Genomic DNA, 21,287 nt, shown 5'->3' on the forward strand with positions numbered 1-21,287 from the left:
CCCCCCCACCTTTAGTGAATTATTGTTTGAAACAGAGAAAAGGGAAGGAAGGAGAAACCTAACTTAATGCTATTCAGCACCAGTAGAAAGTCAATAGACCTTTAACATTCCTGTATATCAAAAACATTTTATCTGTATCACTAAACAGGTAAAGTTTACAATATTGTCCCATTTTAAGATGTATTGATTTATATTTACAATACTTTGTAGTCAATAAAACATTTTAACAATATTTAAAAATTGCTTAAATTCATAAAAGTATTGCAGAAATTTATAACATTTACTTATTTTACGTACATACAAGGAAGTCCATGTAAAACTGTCCATGTTCATCTGAAGAACTGACAGAGTGAGGAGCAATTTTAATACAGTTTGCAAAACCCCAATTATTTGAAGGCAGCTATCATTAAACATTCAAAAATCCTTAGTTGCCATTTGCTTCTGAAAACTAAAGTTCCAGTAATAAAATTGAGTATGTAAACTAACATGTTTTTGAGATCAGTAGAAAATATATTCCCACAGGCATAACATATTTAACAATGATGATAATGATTCTGTAGAAAACTGTTAAGCTGTAGTGATATCTGAAGAGACAACTCGGTAATGGTCTTTGCGAGACCCACAGATACAGTCATTTTCAAATATACAGTATTTTAGCAGCTCATTGGTTTCCAGTTAAACTTCCTACAGTGCTAAAATACGACAACTGAACGTGTAAGACCTTATTAGAATTTTAAAATCCAATCTATTTTGGCATCTAAAGCCTCTTGTAAAATGTAGCCAAGTAACATTGGATTCTGTAGTCTAAGAGCCAATTAATAAACCAACCAAAAGTACACACTGTGCTTTAATCTCCAAATAATTAGGTACCCAAAATTAAGAAAAAGTAATAGAAAAGTAAAAAGAACAAAATAAAAAAATATTGCACAGCCACATTACCTAGAAAGTAAAGTTGATGTTAAAAAGCCCTAAGTGTGGATGATATAAATTATCTTCCATATAAAAAGTATAAATATCTCTTAAAATACAGCTGCAGCTATACTTTAATACCACACATTATTTGATTCATCTGTTAATGAGGTAATAACCAAGTCTCTTACAACGCTTTTCTCTACTGAAAATATTTTAGGGCAGCAACAAGAAAGAATTTTTCTAAAAATATTTCTGAATCAAGAACAGCAATGTGTGCAGCTCTCCCTATGAGAGAATCTGCTGTATTGGGTAATGCATTAATTACATTGTAACGAACCAAATTACATTCCTTATTTTGAAGAACTGGCAGAAGCAGGTTCTGGATCATTTCAGCATAAATTGGTCCTGTAGAGGAAAAGAAAAGTTGTACTGTGTGAATCACCAGAAACAAACACAGTTCTTTGACCTTGAACTCAAAATGAGTATGTTCCACAATAAGAGAGGTAATGATACGTGTTATGCTGTTGCTCTGTTAAGACAGAATATACAGGAAGTTTAATTTCCCCAGAAATGTTGGAAAAATAATTTTAAGCTATGCATTTTAGTATTTGTACATTTATAGTGAGAATGTGCTCATCAGCATTAATGTGTTACACTAGGTAAAAGGTATTTGTCAATATATAATGCTAGAATGCAATTGTGCTATGATGTCTCAACAGTAAATACAACAACCATCCATCACTGAAAATGGGAAAACTACCTTTTCTTTCAGTGCTAGTATTAAGCCTCAATTAAATACAGCCCACGTGCTCAACACTACAACTTGATGTCCTCAAAAATCAAAGCTATTTGTCCTCCCTATTCATGGAGTAGCACATCAGTGGCTGTGTTCATCCCACCTAACTTTCAAGCAAAGTCTATAAACCAGAAATTTATTCAGTCTCATCTCCTTCTGCACGTAATAGAACAGGACAGATCCAGAAAGCAATTCAGCTCCCAAGTGGATTTTCTCTCTCCGTTACTACAAAGAAAGCCCAGAGTGTCTAAACACATAATAGAGGTGCCTCAGTTAAGCACCCAAAATTAAATGGGATGAATCTGAGACCTATCAGGTTTAACCTGAGTCATTTGTTTATTTTGCAGGATATTTATTACCTGATTGTTTATCCTTTAAAGCTGTTTTACACATCTCAATGCGAGCGGAGTGATAAGGAACATAACGATCCTGCAAAGATCCTACTAACACAATGTTTTTGAAGTAATTAAGACCTACAGGAAAAAAGAAAAAGGTATGTATTATAACAAATCCCTTGACAATTACTACAGAATAATTAAACATTTTACAACTGAAATTTGGCACCGATTTACTACAAGATCTTGCAAAAAAAAGGCAGAAAAATCAATTACAATAGGTAGAGCTACAGAATAACGAAATGTTGGGTACCAGCCTTTCCTCTGTACATATTTTAATGCATATGGGCGTGACCCAACTGTGATGTTTCCCATTTAAACAGAGTATAGTTCCAACCTTTGTCTTCCTTTTTAGGAATAAAGTGGTTGGGTTCTGGCTGACAGAAGGGAATAAAGCCTCTGCGTTGCTGCACCAGGATTAATGTCTAGCGTCAACAAGTACACGATATAGCCCACCTACTGTAGGTACCTCTATTAGGCACTGCCTTGCTGTAAGGTGTGGCCAGCTCGAGCACAGGTGCGGCGTCCACCCAACACAACTCCTCAATATAATTAAAACCTGTATAATTAAACCCAGACTTCCTACTTCTTGGACAAGCACTCTAATAATAGTAAGACGATGCAAAGGTAGGAACCCCCAGTAACAACGGAGGTCCTTAAGACATTTAATTGTTATGTTTCTCTAAAAATTCAGCAGATTTCTGTGCTGCCCATATGCTTTAGGCCAAATACAATGGAGCATTTTAGGAAAAGAGGTTGCCTTTGCCTTAGAACAGCCCCTTCTGAATATCATAGCTACCTACAGTTAAATACAAAGGCAACTGTCAGGCAAAACCAGAAAATGCTCCAACAGTTTAGGCGTATGTAAAGGTAAGCTCTACCGAAAAGCAGCCAGCCTGAATGGCTCTTAGGGAATCTCCTGGGTGTTAGATGCTTACATCTTATCGTTGGTAGATTTGATCCAACTCTATCTGCACCGGTGCCAATGAGTTTTGCACTGGTGCTATTAACCCTGCTTTTAATTTCCGGAGAATAATGGTCTGATTCTGTAACTGTTAGTTTTTAATTTACGAAATGTACTTAGTCCATTCTGAGAATTATAGGAATACTGCAAATAAAGTAATTCTTCAAAGGTGCTTCTTGGAATCTGCAGCAAACATTTTCTGTATTAACTCCACGAATCAAACTTTTCTTTCATTAAAAAAAGAGATCTGATTGTGTAGGAGAAAGAAATTATTTGCTATCTGCTTTTCAGAAGCTATACTGCCAGGACAAAGTTCTGGATTCTAGTTCCCCTGCTTTGTTCAGACTGAATATATACTAATACATACCTGTTCCTAAAGCCGTCAATAGAGCCCAAAGTGAAAAATCTTTCCTTTTTTCAGAGGTTGTTTCCTAATTTTCAATATTTTGTACACTCCATGTGATGAAGACTACATCTCCAAACCAAGTCAATTACAGAAACAATGCTAACAACTTTAGCATGTGAAAAAGTAAATGTATCTTCCCAGATTTCACAGAATATTGAAAAAAAAATTCTGTACATCTATAAAAACATACAGAAAATGCATCCAAACTATATCCTGGTTCCTGTCCTCTTCAAACAGGAAATCTGTTTGGGTTTTTTTTTTTGCCTGTGCCCACTGAAAAACAACACCATCTCAAAAGATCAGCTAAATCACTGGAGTCTTTTATTTGACATCTGAAAAATGACTGCAGCAAATCTTATGCAAAGATGCAGATGCCAGTTCCAAAACTTTGCACTGAGTTGAAAATAATGCATTTGGAATAAATCAAGGATAGGAATTCTCTGCAGGCTAATATGTAATAGTTTTGTAAATTCCTTGGGAGTTTATCTATCTTGTATTAAGTTTTTTTGATAGGCGCTTTCCCTAGAGAAATAACCATTAGCATTCATGTAAAAGGTACAAAGAAATGGAGTGCCTAGATCTTTTAATCAACTTGAAGAAGGAAGAGATATCCTGGGGAATCTTTAGCGGAACATCAGTCTACATCAATCAACATTTAAAGGGACTCTCTTCATCCTCACATGTGATACAATACAAACAAAAAAAAAAAACCCAGAACAGGCTTAGGACATCACAGTCTAATAAATTAGGCATCCCCTTTTGGTCACAGTGACTCATTTTCATGCTTTATATTCTGGTTCATAAAAATGTCTTGGGCTTCCCTTCATTTTAGGCACGATAAATATCAGGAATCTTTCATTACAAAAAAGTATTTGAGGGGAAAAAAGGCATATAGGGTATTTCATAAGCATCAGTTTTATTGTTTAACTATATTTGGGTGTTTTTTCTTTGGACAGCTCTTCATGCCTATTTTGAAGAAAAAAGTCCAAGTCTTACGTCTTTAAGTTGTTTATCCTGACATGGCTCGTGTGATATATATAGACCACATATGACTGTATGGATGGGAAAGAGAGGAGTCAAAATGATGTATATAAATGTACAGAGCCTAGCAACCTCTTAGATTTCCACAACATGAGATAGCTCAAACCAGTTGTCAATGAGGAGGAACTGCATGGTGTTCACCAGCATCCCTTCTGCGCTCCAGACAGGCTATGGGACTACTCAGGACATAAGCATGGAATGATCTCTAATATGGAAGTGTGCAGTGCTAAACTATGCCTAAATTAAGTGTACTTGTGGACAAAGAAGCAACTTATCACAATCTTTCATTTATGTAGCAGTAAAAACTGGCCCACCAGTCATCTTTACATGTTGTTCTTTCACTTACTTCCTAGACTTTAAATATGTTCTGCCTTTAATTAAATTAAAAATTGAGGAATAAATTGTGAACAAGAACACAGGTCAGTTAATTCCTACGATCCACATCTTTGTTTTCCCACACCACAAATAACACAAGATCTGTCACGCATACTGTAAGTATTAAAAAAAATCCCAAACTTAAAATTATGCAAGTAATTAATGAACCATTTTTTCTTGTGCAGCAAAATTTTCAGCTGCTGAATTAAGAAACCAACCCCAAAATCTAATTAGGCCAACATTTCCAGATTGTTGTAGTTAGGCAAAAATGCTAGAAGATTAAAACCTAATTCTATCAGAACAAAATACATTTGAACTCATCACATCACATCATCTACTGAATAGATCACACATTTTTGCTGAGTAATACAAAAAACACTGAGGTTGTCATTAACTAGAAAGTATTGACTAAATTTTTTCAACAGGATTTGAGATAGCTTGGAAAAGAACAATCCAAGTGAAAGATCACTGCTAAAATAACAAGCTTTGTCCCATATAACAGAATGTTCTTTCCTGTAGTAATGAACCTTCAATGGGCTTTCCAAATTTTTATGACGATCCTTATCACCTAATAGAACTTCAGTCTCAGTCAAAGTGAATTTAAGCATACACAGAGAGGAGAGCACAATTTCTATCATTTAACCATTGTGCCATTCATGTCCACTACTGAATTCTTAATAATAGCATTAGTCATTACTGAATTAATGATATCTATAAATTCATGAACAAAATATGTCACGTGGAAAAATCTGTCTAAGATAGCAGGTATAGAGACCTGGTAACTAATAACTAACGGCAATTATAGAGGAATAAATTTTTATACACGTTCAGGCACCAGAATCAGATGTTAAGTCTGCCCTCTAGCTATAGCCAACATGCAAGTAGGGAATGGGAGATGGAGCCACTGGTACAACGGGCTGCTGATACTCTCTGAGACTTGTATGACAAAAAGGATGACAAAATTCCATACCATTGCCCTTTAACTAATTCAAAACAAGACTTCAATTATTTGCAATGGACAATATTCACAATATTCACCACAGAGTTCTTGAGCATAATCAAATCAAAATCACTTATGATAAGCTTTAAAAAAAAAAAAAGTGTAACAATCTGATTCCATTAGTAAGCTGCCATTTTCCTTAGGAATATACTAATCACAGAATCCTAGAATAGAATAATTTATATTGGAAGGGACCTTTGGAGATCATCTGATCCTATCCACTTGCTCAAAGCAGGGCCAACTTTGATATTAGATCAGGTAGCTCAGGGTCATACCTGGTTGCTTTGACTTGAAGGAAACGTCTCAGTTTTGTCAAGGTACTAACGTTTTCTAAATTCTGTCCATTTACATACTTGTTTGGAAATAGGGATCTGGAATATTTGCAAAAAATGCGGTCTGGAAATAGGGACTTCAGAAATCAAGTCCTGGAAGGCAGCCATCTCCTGCAGTTGGTCTTCCGCACCGCTTTGTGAAGTTAACACATCTCACATGCAGCTAGAATCGTGCCCCAAAAATTCAAGCATTGAGATCCTGAATCAGCTGAGGTTTCAAATTAAGATGCCACAGTACAGATGCAAGGAAGCTCAGACTTTCAGCTTCAGTCCCACAAGAAGACTGATTAGGGAGCTAGATTTACATCAACTCAAGAGTTTCATGTCAGTTCAAACTCTGCCTTGAAGATTTTACTTTAAAGAACTTGGCTCCAGATGCCATAAAACCTACCAGATTCTCCAACATTGTTGGAACAGAGCTACCGAGGGCTGGGAAGTCCTTCTGCTTAGCAGAAGTAATTAGGTTCGTCTCCATGCCATGCTACCAATAGAGATGCTATTTCAATTCTAATCTCATCCTCATCACGAGTTATAAACGGGCACTCCCTCAAGTCAAGAGCTGAAATGCTTTTTCCCTCCACAAAGCCAAATAGCACCGAGTAAGCTAAGCTGACATCCTGTACATAATAGACATCTCAAAGAAGAAAACATGTCAACCATGCTTATTCACTGCTGATCTGTTAACATGGACATAAACAAAAACCAAAACAAACGTCTTTTCCTCCTTTCAGAGATTAGGAAAATGCACATTTTTAAAGGGAGGAGATAAGGCAATAAACAAGCACATCAGAACTCCACTAATCAAGACCTGTAGAAGTACTAAGACATATGAATCTAAGCCTACCTACCTAAGTACAAAAACATCCTGGAAGAGACTATGGCTGTACATTCATATTTGTGAACTCTGCATAGGAGGAACAGAACTGTAGAGCAAACCCACTGGTATTAAGAATCCCTCATCCACCATAATGCCCATTTTCAGGAGAGTTTATTTCGGACTAGCTCCAGTCTGGTCCTGTGGATGCAACGTGCATTGGCTCCTAAAGCTCACTCATTGTGTTCTGAAGTAAACAGGGATCATGAGGAGATTTGCTTCTGAATGCATTCCTGAGTGCTAATGTGGGCATATTCTACGGCTGGACTTTTAAAAAAGTTCAGAACTAAAGCTGAGGTAGAAAAATTTGCAGGTCCAAGGTTTGTTGCAGGAAGCACTACCGCCAGTGAGCAAATGATTCATAGCTGGGACAGAAAACAGCACTTTGAGGTTTGCTTTCTGGAAGCCAGTCCCAGCAAGCCATGCTTCTGACACACACCATTATTCATTATAGGAAAACGAGTTCTGTCCAAAGTTTTGGAGCCAGTCTACTCGCCAAATCCTTAATTGCAGATGATCAACCACAATTTATATCAAATTGGGATCTACCTCTAGGGTCTTCAGTTAATGTTGTTTCAGGTGACGGACAAGTTCAAGTTTCTGCAGGCAAAGACCAACTGATGGAACTGGACTCCTTGTTTTTAATACTTGTACTGACCAGTGTATTGGCATTCTAAACAAGGTATTCACACACCAAAGTCTTGTCTGAAACCAAACTAAAGCCAAATGTTACGTCACTGACATTTTTCTTAGACGATCAGAACATCAAAACCAGCCTACATATAAACGCAACTGTTCTCTCACTGCTGATTTCTTAATATATAAGGCAGAGTCTCTGAACCCATCAGAAATGACCATCTGAAGTACCATGAACAAGAAAGTGCAGATTTTTTGGGTGGCAACGGCTACAAATCAAGAATTTACAGTTTATTTTCCTGGACTCCCTGGAATATGTTAATTTTTATGAAAAATGTAACTAGCCGAGTACAAAATGTAAATAAGGTAAGAAACAAAAATATTCTAACTGAAGACAAAAAAAAAAAAAAAGAAGAGCTTCCCTTGCTTATCTTGCACAAAACAAAGTGAATTAGAGAAGCTGGGAGAAGTGCTTGGGACAGCGCTCAAGTCACACCTGAAAGCATCTTCAGTTTCACTGGAGCTACTGCCTTTCCGCTTCCACAGACAAAAATTACAATGTGATCCAACTGGAATCAATTATGTATTTGAATACACTGATCAAATGCATATCCTTCCTTAATATTTTAAAAGAAAAAAAACTTTTGAATATTATTATTTTGGTGATGTGCCAAAAAATCAGTTGGCATTTCATAAGCTAGCTGATTTTTACATTTGATGTTAGAAAGTAAACATGAAGGTGCAGTTATCACTTGTGGAAAATATTTAAGCATAACCAATACATTAAGTGGAAACAGAAATCAGGAGCTGTGCAAATTCCAGAACTTGTCACTGAATCCCTACATGGTGCTATGCTGCTCAACTCATTCACGCGCTAGTTTCAAATAATACTTAACTCATTCCCCATTGTCCCTTTAAGGACAGGTCTGCATAATTACCATTTTGTAAGTTTTATGGCAAATGTCAATTGTTCAGTTACAAAAAGTAGTCATTTCCACTAAGTGGATAGACCATACTAACGTCTAAAAGCTAAGCAATTAGAAAATAGAGGACTATATATTTTCTATTTTTGTGTCTAAAAACCTTCTTCTTATCAAGTTAATTTCAAAAAATTAAATTCTTAGTTTTTGTTGAATCCATAATACTACAACACGAAACACATAACACAGAAATTTTCACGGATTTTTTTCATCTGTGCAACTACAATTGTGTTTGTATTGAACACGTCGTCATAGCTGGCAACCCAGTGTAATTTCTTGTCACAGTATGAAAATAACAATCGTTTCCAAGATCTCCAGAAATTACCAGACAGGTTGTGGCTGCTGAAGACATGTCAAGCAGATTTTAAGGAGATTACTGTGAAATAACATAATTCTAAATGTTATCATTATGAAGAAGCAACACCAGAAAACTAAATTTTCCACTGGGTTAAAGATGGTATAAATCCCTCAACTGCCAACATAAAGTGACCAGTGCTTAAAGTAACTTAAAATTCAAGAAATAGCATAAACTTTAACTCTCTTCACTTTGAATAAACAACCCTATTACGTTTTGTTCCTTATAAGCAAATAAGGTCAGCTTTTGCTCCTTTATCAGCAATTAGCAATGACGATAATTGTAAGACAGAAAATAGCTCTAACTTATAGGAATTTTGAATGGTTAAGTCCAGAAAGAAAACATCCAGAGGTTTTTTTTTTAAAACAGCAATCCAATCAGAAATGGCAAATATTTAAGTCTCAATTTCTTCCCACTACCTGCTATTATTCTCTGAAATAAAGATTTATTTTCATAGGGTAACCTATTACATGGCCTGAAAAATTATTTTGTTTTCATAATTTTTAAACTTGAAGATAATATATAAGTGGGCTTTTTAAGGTTGCTTTAAGAAGTTAACTTTTTAAGGTCACTCCTTCTGCTTTAACAAACTTGACAGCAGGTTGTACTTGAATGAGTTGTACTTGACTTTTAAAAAATATTCTACAACTGTAACACTCCATTAAGTGCATAAAAGCAAAATTAGTTGACAGACAAACCACATACAATGCTATAGAAAAACAGAGACTTAGAAAAGCAGACAGTTAATCATCATTACTTGTCATTTGCTGTAATTTATTGAATCAATGATTTCAAAAGGCATTTACAATTTTAAGCATCAATTCCTATTTATACACCAGAAAGAGAAAAAGAGAATTGTTAAAAGGAGTTATCTGTCATTCTGCTTTGACAAATTACTTGAAAACGAAACTGAAATGTTCCCAGAGTTCACTTGCTAAATGAGAGCTAACTGTATCTCCAATCCTAGATCTGAAGAAATTCTGCAAACAAAACTCTTATCCAGATATACTTCTAACAGAACAATCAAATGAACACATTCTAAATCACAGATATCTGTGTTTAGGTGAATGCATTTCCTTTTCATTTAAGAATACTAACATCAATTAATGCCAATAACAACCTTTTAACACAAGTTTTGTCACTTAGATGAATCACTATTCCAGCATGTAGTTATATTTATCAAGGCACAACATAGCATATTAAACAATTTACACCAAGTTTTCTGGGAAATAACAAACTTGACTTGGCCCCAGCTATTTTTAAACAAACAAAAAAACCCAGACCACAACTAATGATAATAAGCATCTACTGCTTGAGTACGAACCACATATATGTCACACTTTCAGCTTTTATCTCAGAACTGGATTATTATCATTCACTCCTATCAAAGGATGAAATACAAAACACAAGTAGCAGCACTGTAACAACTATAACTGTTAGGAGAACCTATTTGTTTCTTACTGGGTCTTTAAAAGAATTCCTATTAAAAGATTTTTACAGTAAAGGAAAACTGAGGTAGAGAACCTAAAGAAACTGAAAAGAGCAAGTTCTGGGAAACTATTCCTTCAGCAAGTAATGACAGACTAACTTACATTGTACTAAGGAAGAGCTGCATGATATAGTTGGGAGGGATTTATTCATGATATATTTATAATTTTTCAGTTTCACTTTTCAGTTGTGAAGGTTCTTTTGAAGCCTGAACCTATTGTTAAGTGAGAATTTTGCATATGCTCAGAAGACTCACAATTCTTTTTGCAATGTCACACACAAAACCTGCTTCTCCTGATGGAACATTCTGTAAGCTCTCTGCATTAAAGCATTAGAACTCTGTTCAGAACAGATTGTTTTGAGACAGATCTCTGGGAAGAGAAAGAGCCCAGAAATTTTGGCAGCAGCAGAGAACTGCCTGGTGCTGGTTCTGACTATGAGATCCAAGAGCCTGAGGTGATCAGCCACAAAGCCCAACCTGGCCCCAAACAGGGAGCAGGGAGGAAAAAGCAAGATTGTAAAAATGTTTGTCATAGATCCTCCTAGATGCATTGTTGTGATAGAAGCAGCACTGACAAAGAGTTATCAGAAACATGTTCATGATTGCAAGATTTCTGGTATTACCTGGTACTGCTCCAGGATTTAGAACAGAGAATGGATACGAGCACAAATGTCTTGTTTCTGAATGGTGCTGAGCATTAGTACTTACTGGAGCTCCTTTTTAAGGGCGGAAGAGGAGATGCTCAACTGTACTTTCACCTATAATGCTTGACAGAAAGTAGGAACTTCATCCATGTTGGGGTTAAGCAACAAGACAATGTGTTTAACAGAGATGTTCTCTGGCAAATTTGAGAACTAGAGCCACAAACCACCATACAAAAACGTGGTTGAGGCCCAACCCTCAAAATATCACCTGCCGGATCCACAGCCACTTTTAGGGTTAATCTCAAAACCAACTGGACCACAGCAGAGTTGAAATACTAGCAAGTTTTGCTGCCTTAGGGATTTTCCCAGCTGCAAGCCAGCATCTGAAGAAGACACCACATTAAGCAGCAACAGATATTTCTGCATCTTAGACTCCTATTTTCCTATAGGATTAGAAAAATCAACAGAAGTTGCAAAATCAGAGCTATACTTCTCAACAGTGTTGTCAATCTCTTGCATGTAGCCTGAGATAAAGTGGTTCCGGGAAACACTTATGTTTAGAATGCCTATAGAGAACAGTATGCAAATTCTCTGGATTGAAAATCTGAAGAGAAACCGTACAGTTAGGGGAATCCCAAACTCCTCTCATCTGGTGTTTGAGAGTCAAGCACAGCCAATACTGTATGGCCACTGAACGAACAAAGAGACAGCAGGACAGAAGCATGCCTTGTACAGATATCAGGAGTTAAAGACACCAACACCTACAGTGTACATAGAATCATAGAATCATTAAGGTTGGAAAAGACCTCTAAGATCATCAAGTCCAACCGTCAACCCAACACCACCACGCCTACTAAACCATGTCCCTAAGCGCCTTATCTACACGTCTTTTAAATACTTCCAGGGATGGCGACTCCCCCACTTCCCTGGGCAGCCTGTTCCAAGGCCTGACCACTCTTTCAGTAAAGAAATTTTTCCTCATGTCCAGTCTAAACCTCCCTTGGCGCAACTTGAGGCCATTTCCTCTCGTCCTATCGCTTGTTACTTGGGAGAAGAGACCAACCCCCACCTCGCTACAACCTCCTTTCAGGTAGTTGTAGAGCACGATGAGGTCTCCCCTCAGCCTCCTCTTCTCCAGGCTAAACAGCCCCAGTTCCCTCAGCCGCTCCTCATATGACTTGTGCTCCAGACCCCCCACCAGCCTCGCTGCCCTTCTCTGGACACGCTCCAGCACCGCAATGTCCTTCTTGTGAGGGGCCCAAAACTGAACACAGTATTCGAGGTATGTATACATACAGTATATTAACTCATCCCTCAAAGGAAAACTTTCTTCCTTCTATTTTAGGGAAGTGTAAAGCTTGCTTTCTTTTCTCCTTAAATGAAATTACCAAACTTTTACATCTCTTTCTCCTTCTCCCCCAACCTTTCCTTCTCCCTCACACCAAGCTCACTGAAGGACCTGGAAACAAGATGGTGTATGAGGCTGTGGCCCAAGACACAGCTCTTTCCTTCTCTTCAGTAAGAAGGTAGAAAAAGGAAACTGAGCTCTAAGACTTTCAGGCTCCTTCTACAGTTTATGGGGAATAAAGTCTGAAACGCATGTCACGACTCTTAAGACAATGCTATCCAGGTCTTTCAAAAAGCCTGTTACATAGAGATCTGTCATAAGAAAATATGTCATATTTCTAGAATAGACAACAATACTCAAATAACAGTGTCTCTAGTCATGTTGAGATATATACACATAAAAAGGAATACCAAGGAATATCAAATTCTTTAAAGTGAACTAATTAATTAATCCGATTATCTTTATAACACAGGTCCCACAGTCTTACCCAGCATCCACTGTGTAACTTCTCAGAAGCTCATAACTTCTGTTTAGGATCAAACATTTGTTTTCAAAAGACTGCAAAGCTACATTAAGAACACTTCAGTTAATGGTAGTCCAGTTGTTCCAACAATTTTTAACTTCGCAGTTCACCTTTAAATACCAGTTAAGCCTTAAATATCACTTTATCAGCAACAAAATCACTTTGTGATAGTAGATTTTGAACAGAAGGGGAAAAAAATCCCAAGTTTTTCTAAAATCAGTTTTTGATCAACATTCTATCTTATTCATGATTTTTCTCCTTGCTCCTTATTCTTTTCTGCTTCTTCCAAGTCCTGTAAGTTTTATATTCGAACATCTCAAGAGCTAGATGTCAGTCTTTTCCTTCCCATATCTTCGTACTGCTTTGCTCTCAACCAAATTTCAGCTGTGACACCCTACAAATATTTTGGTGGAGAAACGTGCCCAGATTTTTCACAAAACACCATGAGCATCTCTGGCTCCACAATTGCTTGTCTGATACACATTTAGAAATACCTGTCAGATGAATCCTCAATAACTTTATAATGCTTCATAGAAACTAACCCCCAACTGGCACATTCTTCACTGCCAAAACTGGCTCTCAGCCAACAACTGAAATCAGAATATTCAAACCAGAGAAAATTGTATGAATAATATTGTATGAATAATTTAATTTGTTTTTTAGCTATTATGCTAAGTACAACTTCTCCTTTCTTTATCAAAATGAGTGTTTGTCTTCCCTGACCATCTTAAGGAGGAAATAGAAGACAGGTTAGCAAAAACTTTAAAGCAGAATTTTACATTTATAGAATAGATAGGAAAAATAGATACAGAAACAGGTAATCTTAAATGAGTGTATATATACTTGACTTATCACACTGAAACCACTAGCTTCAGTGGCTCAGGAGGAAGCTGATAAAATATATATATATACACACACACATATACACACACACACCAGCATAGTGGCTGCACTCAGAACTTCTGCTTATTAGTTAGGAAGGAAACTATCAAACCAATGGTCCACCTTTGCAACAAAAATGGTTTAATGTTTATTTTACTTGAAGAATATAGGACTAAAGCCAAAGTAACTCTCATATAAACTGAAACAGGAGCTTGTTGGAAAAATTTTTTCTAGGTTTCCTATTCACATTTATGTACAGTGGCCTTTAAAAGATAATAAGTATTAACAATATAATAAAGCTTACCTGCTTTTTTACTAAGTTTGTATAAGAATGTTTGTCGTGGATCTGAATGGTCTCGACACGTCAATTGCAATAAAGAACCAGACTTCTTCCACTTCTGCATAAACCACAGTCCTGCATTGTTCGGTACAACATGAGTATAGATCCACAATAAAATATGGAAACTCACTAAACATAAGTAAAAGTATGTAAAGTCCATATATTTAGCTCCTCGATGTTAGTTTTTTTCACATCAGCACTGTCAAGGCCAGAAACACTTAAAATTTTTGTTCATTATTCTTTTCTGCCTATATATAATAAAGCATGAAGTCCATTTTTTCCCCTAATGTGTGCATGCCTTTCTAGAAAAAAATAACCACACTTACAAGAAGTGAAAATACATTAATAACTTGGCCATAAGGCAATATACAAACTCTATTTTAATAATTTACAGAATATTAGAACATTTTGATGTTGAAATATGTAGCACTTGTGCTGGTTTTGGCTGGGATAGAGTTAATTTTCTTCATAGTAGCTAGTATGGGGCTATGTTTTGGATTTGTGAGGAAAACAGTGTTGATAATACAGGGATGTTTTCGTTACTGCTGAGCAGTGCTTACACAGAGTCACGGCCTTTTCTGCTTCTCACACCACCCCACCAGCAAGTAGGCTGGGGGTGCACAAGAAGCTGGGAGGGGACACAGCTGGGACAGCTGACCCTAACTGACCAAAGGGATATTCCATACCATATGACGTCATGCTCAGCATATAAAGCTGGGGGAAGAAGAAGAGAGGGAGTGATGGCGTTTGTCTTCCCAAGTAACTGTTACACATGATGGAGCTCTGCTTTCCTGGAGATGGCTGAACACCTGCCTGCTGATGGGAAGCATGAATGAATTCCTTGTTTTGCTTTGCTTGCATGCGTAGCTTTTGCTTTACCTATTAACTGTCTTTATCTAAACCCAAGAGTCTTCTCCTTTTACCCTTCCGATTCTCACCCCCATCCCACTGTGGGGGAGTGAGTGAGCGGCTGTGTGGTGCTTAGTTGCTGGCTGGGGTTAAAACATAACACACTAAACATCAAGCGTTACTTCTCAGGTTTCTAAAAATAACTTTATAGAACCACTGAATTCATTAAATATAACTTGAACAATGGAAGCAGAATTTTCTGGGAGGAAAATCATAGTATTATATTTTCTATGATGCTGTACCCTCTGTATTAGTCAATGAGCAAAGCTAGCTGGCTAACTGGCCTTTCAGAAAACCTTCTCTCCCTTGCCAAGCAAAAGAAAAGCAAGCAACCAAGCCTTTACAGCCTCAAGAATGTGTTGATTCAACCCTCAAGGAAATAGTTATCTTTTACTGAAGGAATTTATTGACGGTCATTAATGTATACACACAATATAGTAATTTAGACTTCAGTACCCATTACTTATTATTATCTTGGTATTTTCCAAAATCTTAAAGAGTTTGAAATGTAGAGGAAGATTATTATATGAAAAGGATATTTTGTACAGTCATCAATTATAAAGGAGATTAAATACTCCAGAAATCCTTATTTTTTCTGTGAATGTATTCTGGATTATACTTTGATAGCTTTAACCTTAGGTAACTGAAAGCCATTTGCTGGTGATTATATAAAAAAGCAAACAGCCCTCCCTCTTTGTATCCTGGAAAACTGCAATTTCTAAAAGCAAAGTAATGCTAACACTTTTGGGTGATTTGGGTGAGATTCAGCTAGAGCTTAAAATTCCGGAAAGAAACTGTCCACAGATATACTAGGTTAAACACCCAGTAGGTGCCCATACTGAATTATACTGCAGATGTCTTAACCCTGAAGTGAACCTCATTGGTAGTGTATTGAGGGCTATAAACAGTATCATTTCAACCAAATTCAAAGAGCTCTCATGTTCCCCCCTGCTTCTATAAACTCCAACAGTAACTCCAGTTAGCCAGCAATTCCTGTCCACTTTTCTTAAGCTCAATACATGTGAGTTAAAAGCTTTTCCTCCTCATTTTTGTATGAAACACAATAATAAAACAATCAATAAATAAACTGGCACTAAACAAAGTAATTAATTATTTTTAGAGTGTTTTTAAAGAGTTTAATGAGCATGTTTATATTTAGTGAAAATAAGTGTTACTCATTTTGGTTTTGGGCTCTCCAAGGTAATCTCAGAAACAAGTTTTCATTTAAAAATTTGATGCTACCTGAAAATATTTGCTAAGATTTATTTCAAAAGTCAACAGTTTCTACAAGTTCTTCTAGAGCTACATTTAATCTTTAGAAAAACAGACATTCTTAAGGAACAAACACATCTGCAGAAACACACTGCAGGTTGTAAGGTTTACTGTTAAGACATTTTTGAGAGAGAAAAGAATTATTTTAATGCATCTTACCCACTTGTTTTGCAGATTAAGTATATTGAAATTCAGTCTATAATAAATTGAGCTCAACACATTAAAACTGGAGTTTCTTTATGGTGTAACAGAAAACCTGAACCAAACATATGGGAAAACGCTTATGTCAACCATCTCTTGCACATCGTTCTATTGATACTTTATTTTTATAACCCTTCTCTCTCCTTATGACGGTGAAATGTGCAATTCCTCAAAATCAAAGTAATGCAGAAATGTGCACCCCACATGAAACTGCTAAGTGCACTTCAAAGACAAAATCTCCCCTAAACTTATACTACTGAAAATAATACATTACCTGTATTAACAAGAGCACTGCTGTTGTAGAGGGTACCAAGATGTGGTCCAGACAAAGACAGGAAAGTATGAAGTTTGTTGAGGTAATATTTAAATCGAGGTCTTGTGAGCACTGAACGGATTATTAAATTACCCAGTGAGTGTCCAATAAAGCTGTTTAAAGAGAAAGAACAGTATAACATAGAATTTTATGGCAATCTTTTTTCTTTTAAACAGAGGAAAATAAAACTGGTGTCATAAAATGCTGAAAGAGCACAGGAAAAAAATTAATTAAATGTTTCCATTAAGAAGCCTGTATTTTAGGTCACACAGAAATCATAGTTTGTCCATATCTCCCAAAAACATAGTTTGTCCATATCTCCCAAGGTGCACAAACTCGTTACAAACGAGTTCTGAGCTCCTGCAGAATTATTTTATACATCGTTTTTGAAAAGCTAGTGAAAACAAACTATCCTTCCACCAGCACCTCCCACCCAAGCCCAAGACTATTTCTGGTTGTGTTTCCCTTAGCACCAAGTATTCAGAAAATATTCTATGAGCTGTGCATGACTGAATAAATTGCTACTTTGGCATGTGATGGCATTCAAGATGATAAATGCGTAAGAGTTACTGAAACAACCTAGTGGAGAAGGATTCCAAAAGTACTCATATAACGGGGGAAACCACTACTTAACTGAATCTGATTATTTTAAAATAGAAGCAACATCTCAAATCTGCTTAGCAGTTGGACTAAAATAAGTGATTATCAGCTTGAGCAAGGCAATTGAAGAATACCTGTCTGCCAGGAGAATATTACATTTAATTGTTTCCCTGGTTAAGTGAATTAGGGGAAAGATGGATGGGACTCTTTAGCTTCATGTATCTATGAATAATTATTACTTAATCTGAGGTGCCTACTGTCATACCCACAAGTCTGTAAAAAGCATTTCTTTAGAAGAGACACTACAAAATAAAGCAATTCTAGTTATTATGCAGTTATGCTTACAGATCCCTGCTGAGGTTAAGGACCACACCATCCTAGGCACTGACTTAAAGAGGATATGGTAGAGACAAGACTCACAAAATTAGAAGAAAAAAGCACCTTCCCGTTTTACAAATGTAATCTCAGGACATGGAGAGAACAGACAACCATCCAAAAATCATAGTAGAACTATCGTGGCTAGATCATATATGTGCCACAACATTACACCCGTAAGACCATCCTTCCCGTTTGCTCTGTATCACTACATTCATCAACAAAAATAGCTAAAACAAAGCTACCAGTAATATCTGTGTAAAATACAGAGCTAAAAAATTACTTGACTGTTTAATTGCTTCCCAAGCAAGAATTATTGACTGAAAATTCCAATTTAAAGCTAAATGGAAAAAATACAAACATTAGGTTATAGAATGGCAGGGCCACCCCTGAACTCCTAAACTCTGACATAATTATACATTTCTGTGACAGAATAGGCTATTTGTTTCTTACCAATACACAGTTTAACCATATATGTATATTCTTCCTGTTCACTTTTACTAGTAGATTTTCAAAATTGCTGCAATATCAGAAATTCTTTGCTGCAGCTTGCTATATTTGCCTAACTAATTTAGAAATGAGAGATATGTATCCTCTGTGCTGTCAGTAGAGCAGCAGTGCATCTGCAAAACAAAATACTGAGCTGCTCTCTTGAATACTAAAATTTAAAACCATTCTCTCAAGAGTACATCATAAAGTCCATACAAGAAAAACAAAACTGTAGATTTCTTTAGGAACAAGAAAACATCCACAGAAATTGAGTGAATTTATCCTGAAGATGATCTACATCACACGATTGCTCTTCAGTAAAAGAGATTATTTTCTAAAGAAGATCTGAACATTAGCAGAGATGTTCTCTTGACAGTTCTCTGACAGTTCATCCACTATTTATTAAACGTTATAAAAGTATGAGAAACTTTTATATTGTACCATAACAAAGGGCAATTTTGTCACTGGAAAAAACAGCGATCCATCAATCAAACCTATCATCCTCAAGAATATGGGCATACCTGAGCCAAAACTTCAGAAACATGAAAGATCCATTTGAGGAAAAAAAGGTGCTCACAATTAGCTATGTGAATGTACCTCACAGATGAAACACTTGTTATTAATTTGTAAAGACTCTGAAAAATAACAAAGGTTACAGTAATATAATGTGTTCAAATTCAGATGTTTAGGTGAACACATAATAAGCCTTTAATATTATTTTCTAATAGAGAAAGGTTTAAGGATTTGCTTAAATCAAAAAGGAAAAGGGAGGAAAAGGAAAACCCGTCAAAAAGGGTTTTGAAAGTGTAAGACAAAAACGTAACCCATCCTACTCATTGTTTCAGATACCTGCAACTGTGGGATGCTCTGCAAAACCAATGCATTTCTGAACAGTAGGTGGCAATATTACCATCTTTTGATCACAAGATATCATCACCACACTGGAGTAATAGAATTACACTGTAGTATTTATATGCGCTTTATGGCACAAGTCTACCAATTCAGATCATACTGGAAAATTAGACACAGTAAAACCTCATTATTCTGTGCTAACAAACAAAAAATCCTGTCCAACTATTAAAAAATCATGGAAAAAAAAAAAAATCCATGAAAAGCCATAATCAAAAAGGTGCTGAAACAATGAACAGATGTTTTAATATAGGCATAGCATTAAAAATTACTTTCTTTTTTTGTGAGCTAATGTTACTTAGGGAAGAGGATGACAAGCTAAATTATTTAACTGAGGTAAAAGTCCAATACAAGTCATCAGAAATTTATGTAAGACCTGACATGAGGAAAATGGTTTCTGAAACTACACTGCAAGAGCATGTGGTTTATTACCCAGCTATGTGATGACCTGAAAAGGCTTCCGCCCTCACAGATACACAAAACTTCAACGGGTATGACTGAGCAATTTGACTTCCTTCAGACTGCATTAACTTTGAAGGTGGCACTGGTATGAGTGGGTAACTAGTCCAAGATGACCCCCAGAGGTCTCCTCAACCTAAAGTATTCTGTGATTCTTTACCAAACAGTTGTTTTGTAAGACAATTTGCTGTTGGTTTGAATCAAGCTTCCAGTTCGTGCTTGCTACACACTTGTAGTGAGCACAAAGATTTTGTTCAGAGGTGATCAACGCACATGTTGGGTAGTGTACTGGTGCAGTAACTGGTATTAGCTTTGGCAATACCAAAATGTCGGTTCACTGAAGTTGACACTATAGTATGGCTCTGGGTTCTGATGGTACAGGGAGTGCCTTTTCTTATCTCAGTATAAGAATGTAGCACAATAAATAGGATTTTGCCATTACTTGAAGACATGAGGCTTTGCATTGACCCGACCCGAGTGCAGAATCTCAGAACTTCTCTTGACTTGTCTTGGCCTGAGCTGAGTTTAGTTTGTTTTAGCTGTGACAACAATTGTCTGGCAGTGAAGTAACAAGTCAGGCCTAAAGTTGCTTTAGTTTCACTATAGTTCTATTAATAACAAGTAGGTATTCTGTGTGGCTTAAACTGTGTATTACTAGAATAAAGTGTGGTGTGGAGGAGCGCAAACACAGGTATCAATTGCCAGAGGTCCCCAATGGTCTATTAATGATCACTGCAGAAGCACAATCTTACAACTCAGGAAAGAAAGCCAGTGTTAGGGATAACAGAGAATGGAGAAGAAACAAATGAGTAAATGGGAAACAAAAGAAAGAGCATGTGGGCAGACTGAAAATATGAAATTATGAAAATAAATCCAGGCAGACCGAGGTCCAAGGAGGCAGAAACCCTCTCCATGAACATCATTCTCCTTCCACTGAAGCCCCAGGATGCTGATGTCCCACTGCTTAAGGCAGACAGAAACCACCAATCTTAGGACCCAGACAGGTGCTGGAAGGAGAGCCTACCACCTGAGAAGAGATACTAGAAAGTTTCTGTATAACAGCTGTAGCCATATTAATAATGGGACTTTTCTGAATTAATTGGGGCTATGAATTTTAGTAGTACTATAACTAGACTAATAGTAATTTCTTACTGCGTTTTTATGAGATTATTAAAACACTAACTGGACTAATAATAAATTCTTAGCTCTGCATATGAAGTGTGTTCCCTTTTGCCCGTAACAAGACTTTGAGTGTAAAAGAAGGACTGAACAGGTATTTCTGACACACAATGCTGTCGGCTTTTTTGCCATACAAAATCATTATAGGTCTGGAGACTGATTTCTAATTTGACTCAACTACTGAGCAGCACTTGTACAGAGAACACTTCCTTTAGTAGACAGGGAGATTTTATAAGGAGAAATTAGCATCGTTCAGGAGAACATGGCTAACTAGCACAAAGTCTGCTTT

The 21,287-nt window shown here is 36.6% G+C and overlaps 1 protein-coding gene across 1 annotated transcript in view; it reads right to left on the minus strand.

Annotated features, from left to right (window-relative positions):
* Positions 1–725: 725 nt before the first annotated feature.
* FAM135A (family with sequence similarity 135, member A) overlaps positions 726–21,287 on the minus strand; it is a gene marked incomplete at its 5' end in the record, with an annotated part of 38,821 nt that continues 18,259 nt past the window's right edge. The window contains 4 exons of the mRNA XM_009583909.1: positions 726–1,317; positions 2,068–2,181; positions 14,257–14,367; positions 16,949–17,100. Of these exons, the coding sequence (XP_009582204.1) occupies positions 1,112–1,317; positions 2,068–2,181; positions 14,257–14,367; positions 16,949–17,100 (583 nt within the window). The remainder of the gene's footprint in view (positions 1,318–2,067; positions 2,182–14,256; positions 14,368–16,948; positions 17,101–21,287) is intronic.

The sequence above is a fragment of the Fulmarus glacialis genome, unplaced genomic scaffold (assembly GCF_000690835.1).
Source record: "Fulmarus glacialis isolate BGI_N327 unplaced genomic scaffold, ASM69083v1 scaffold34748, whole genome shotgun sequence".
Taxonomy (NCBI): Eukaryota; Metazoa; Chordata; class Aves; order Procellariiformes; family Procellariidae; genus Fulmarus; species Fulmarus glacialis.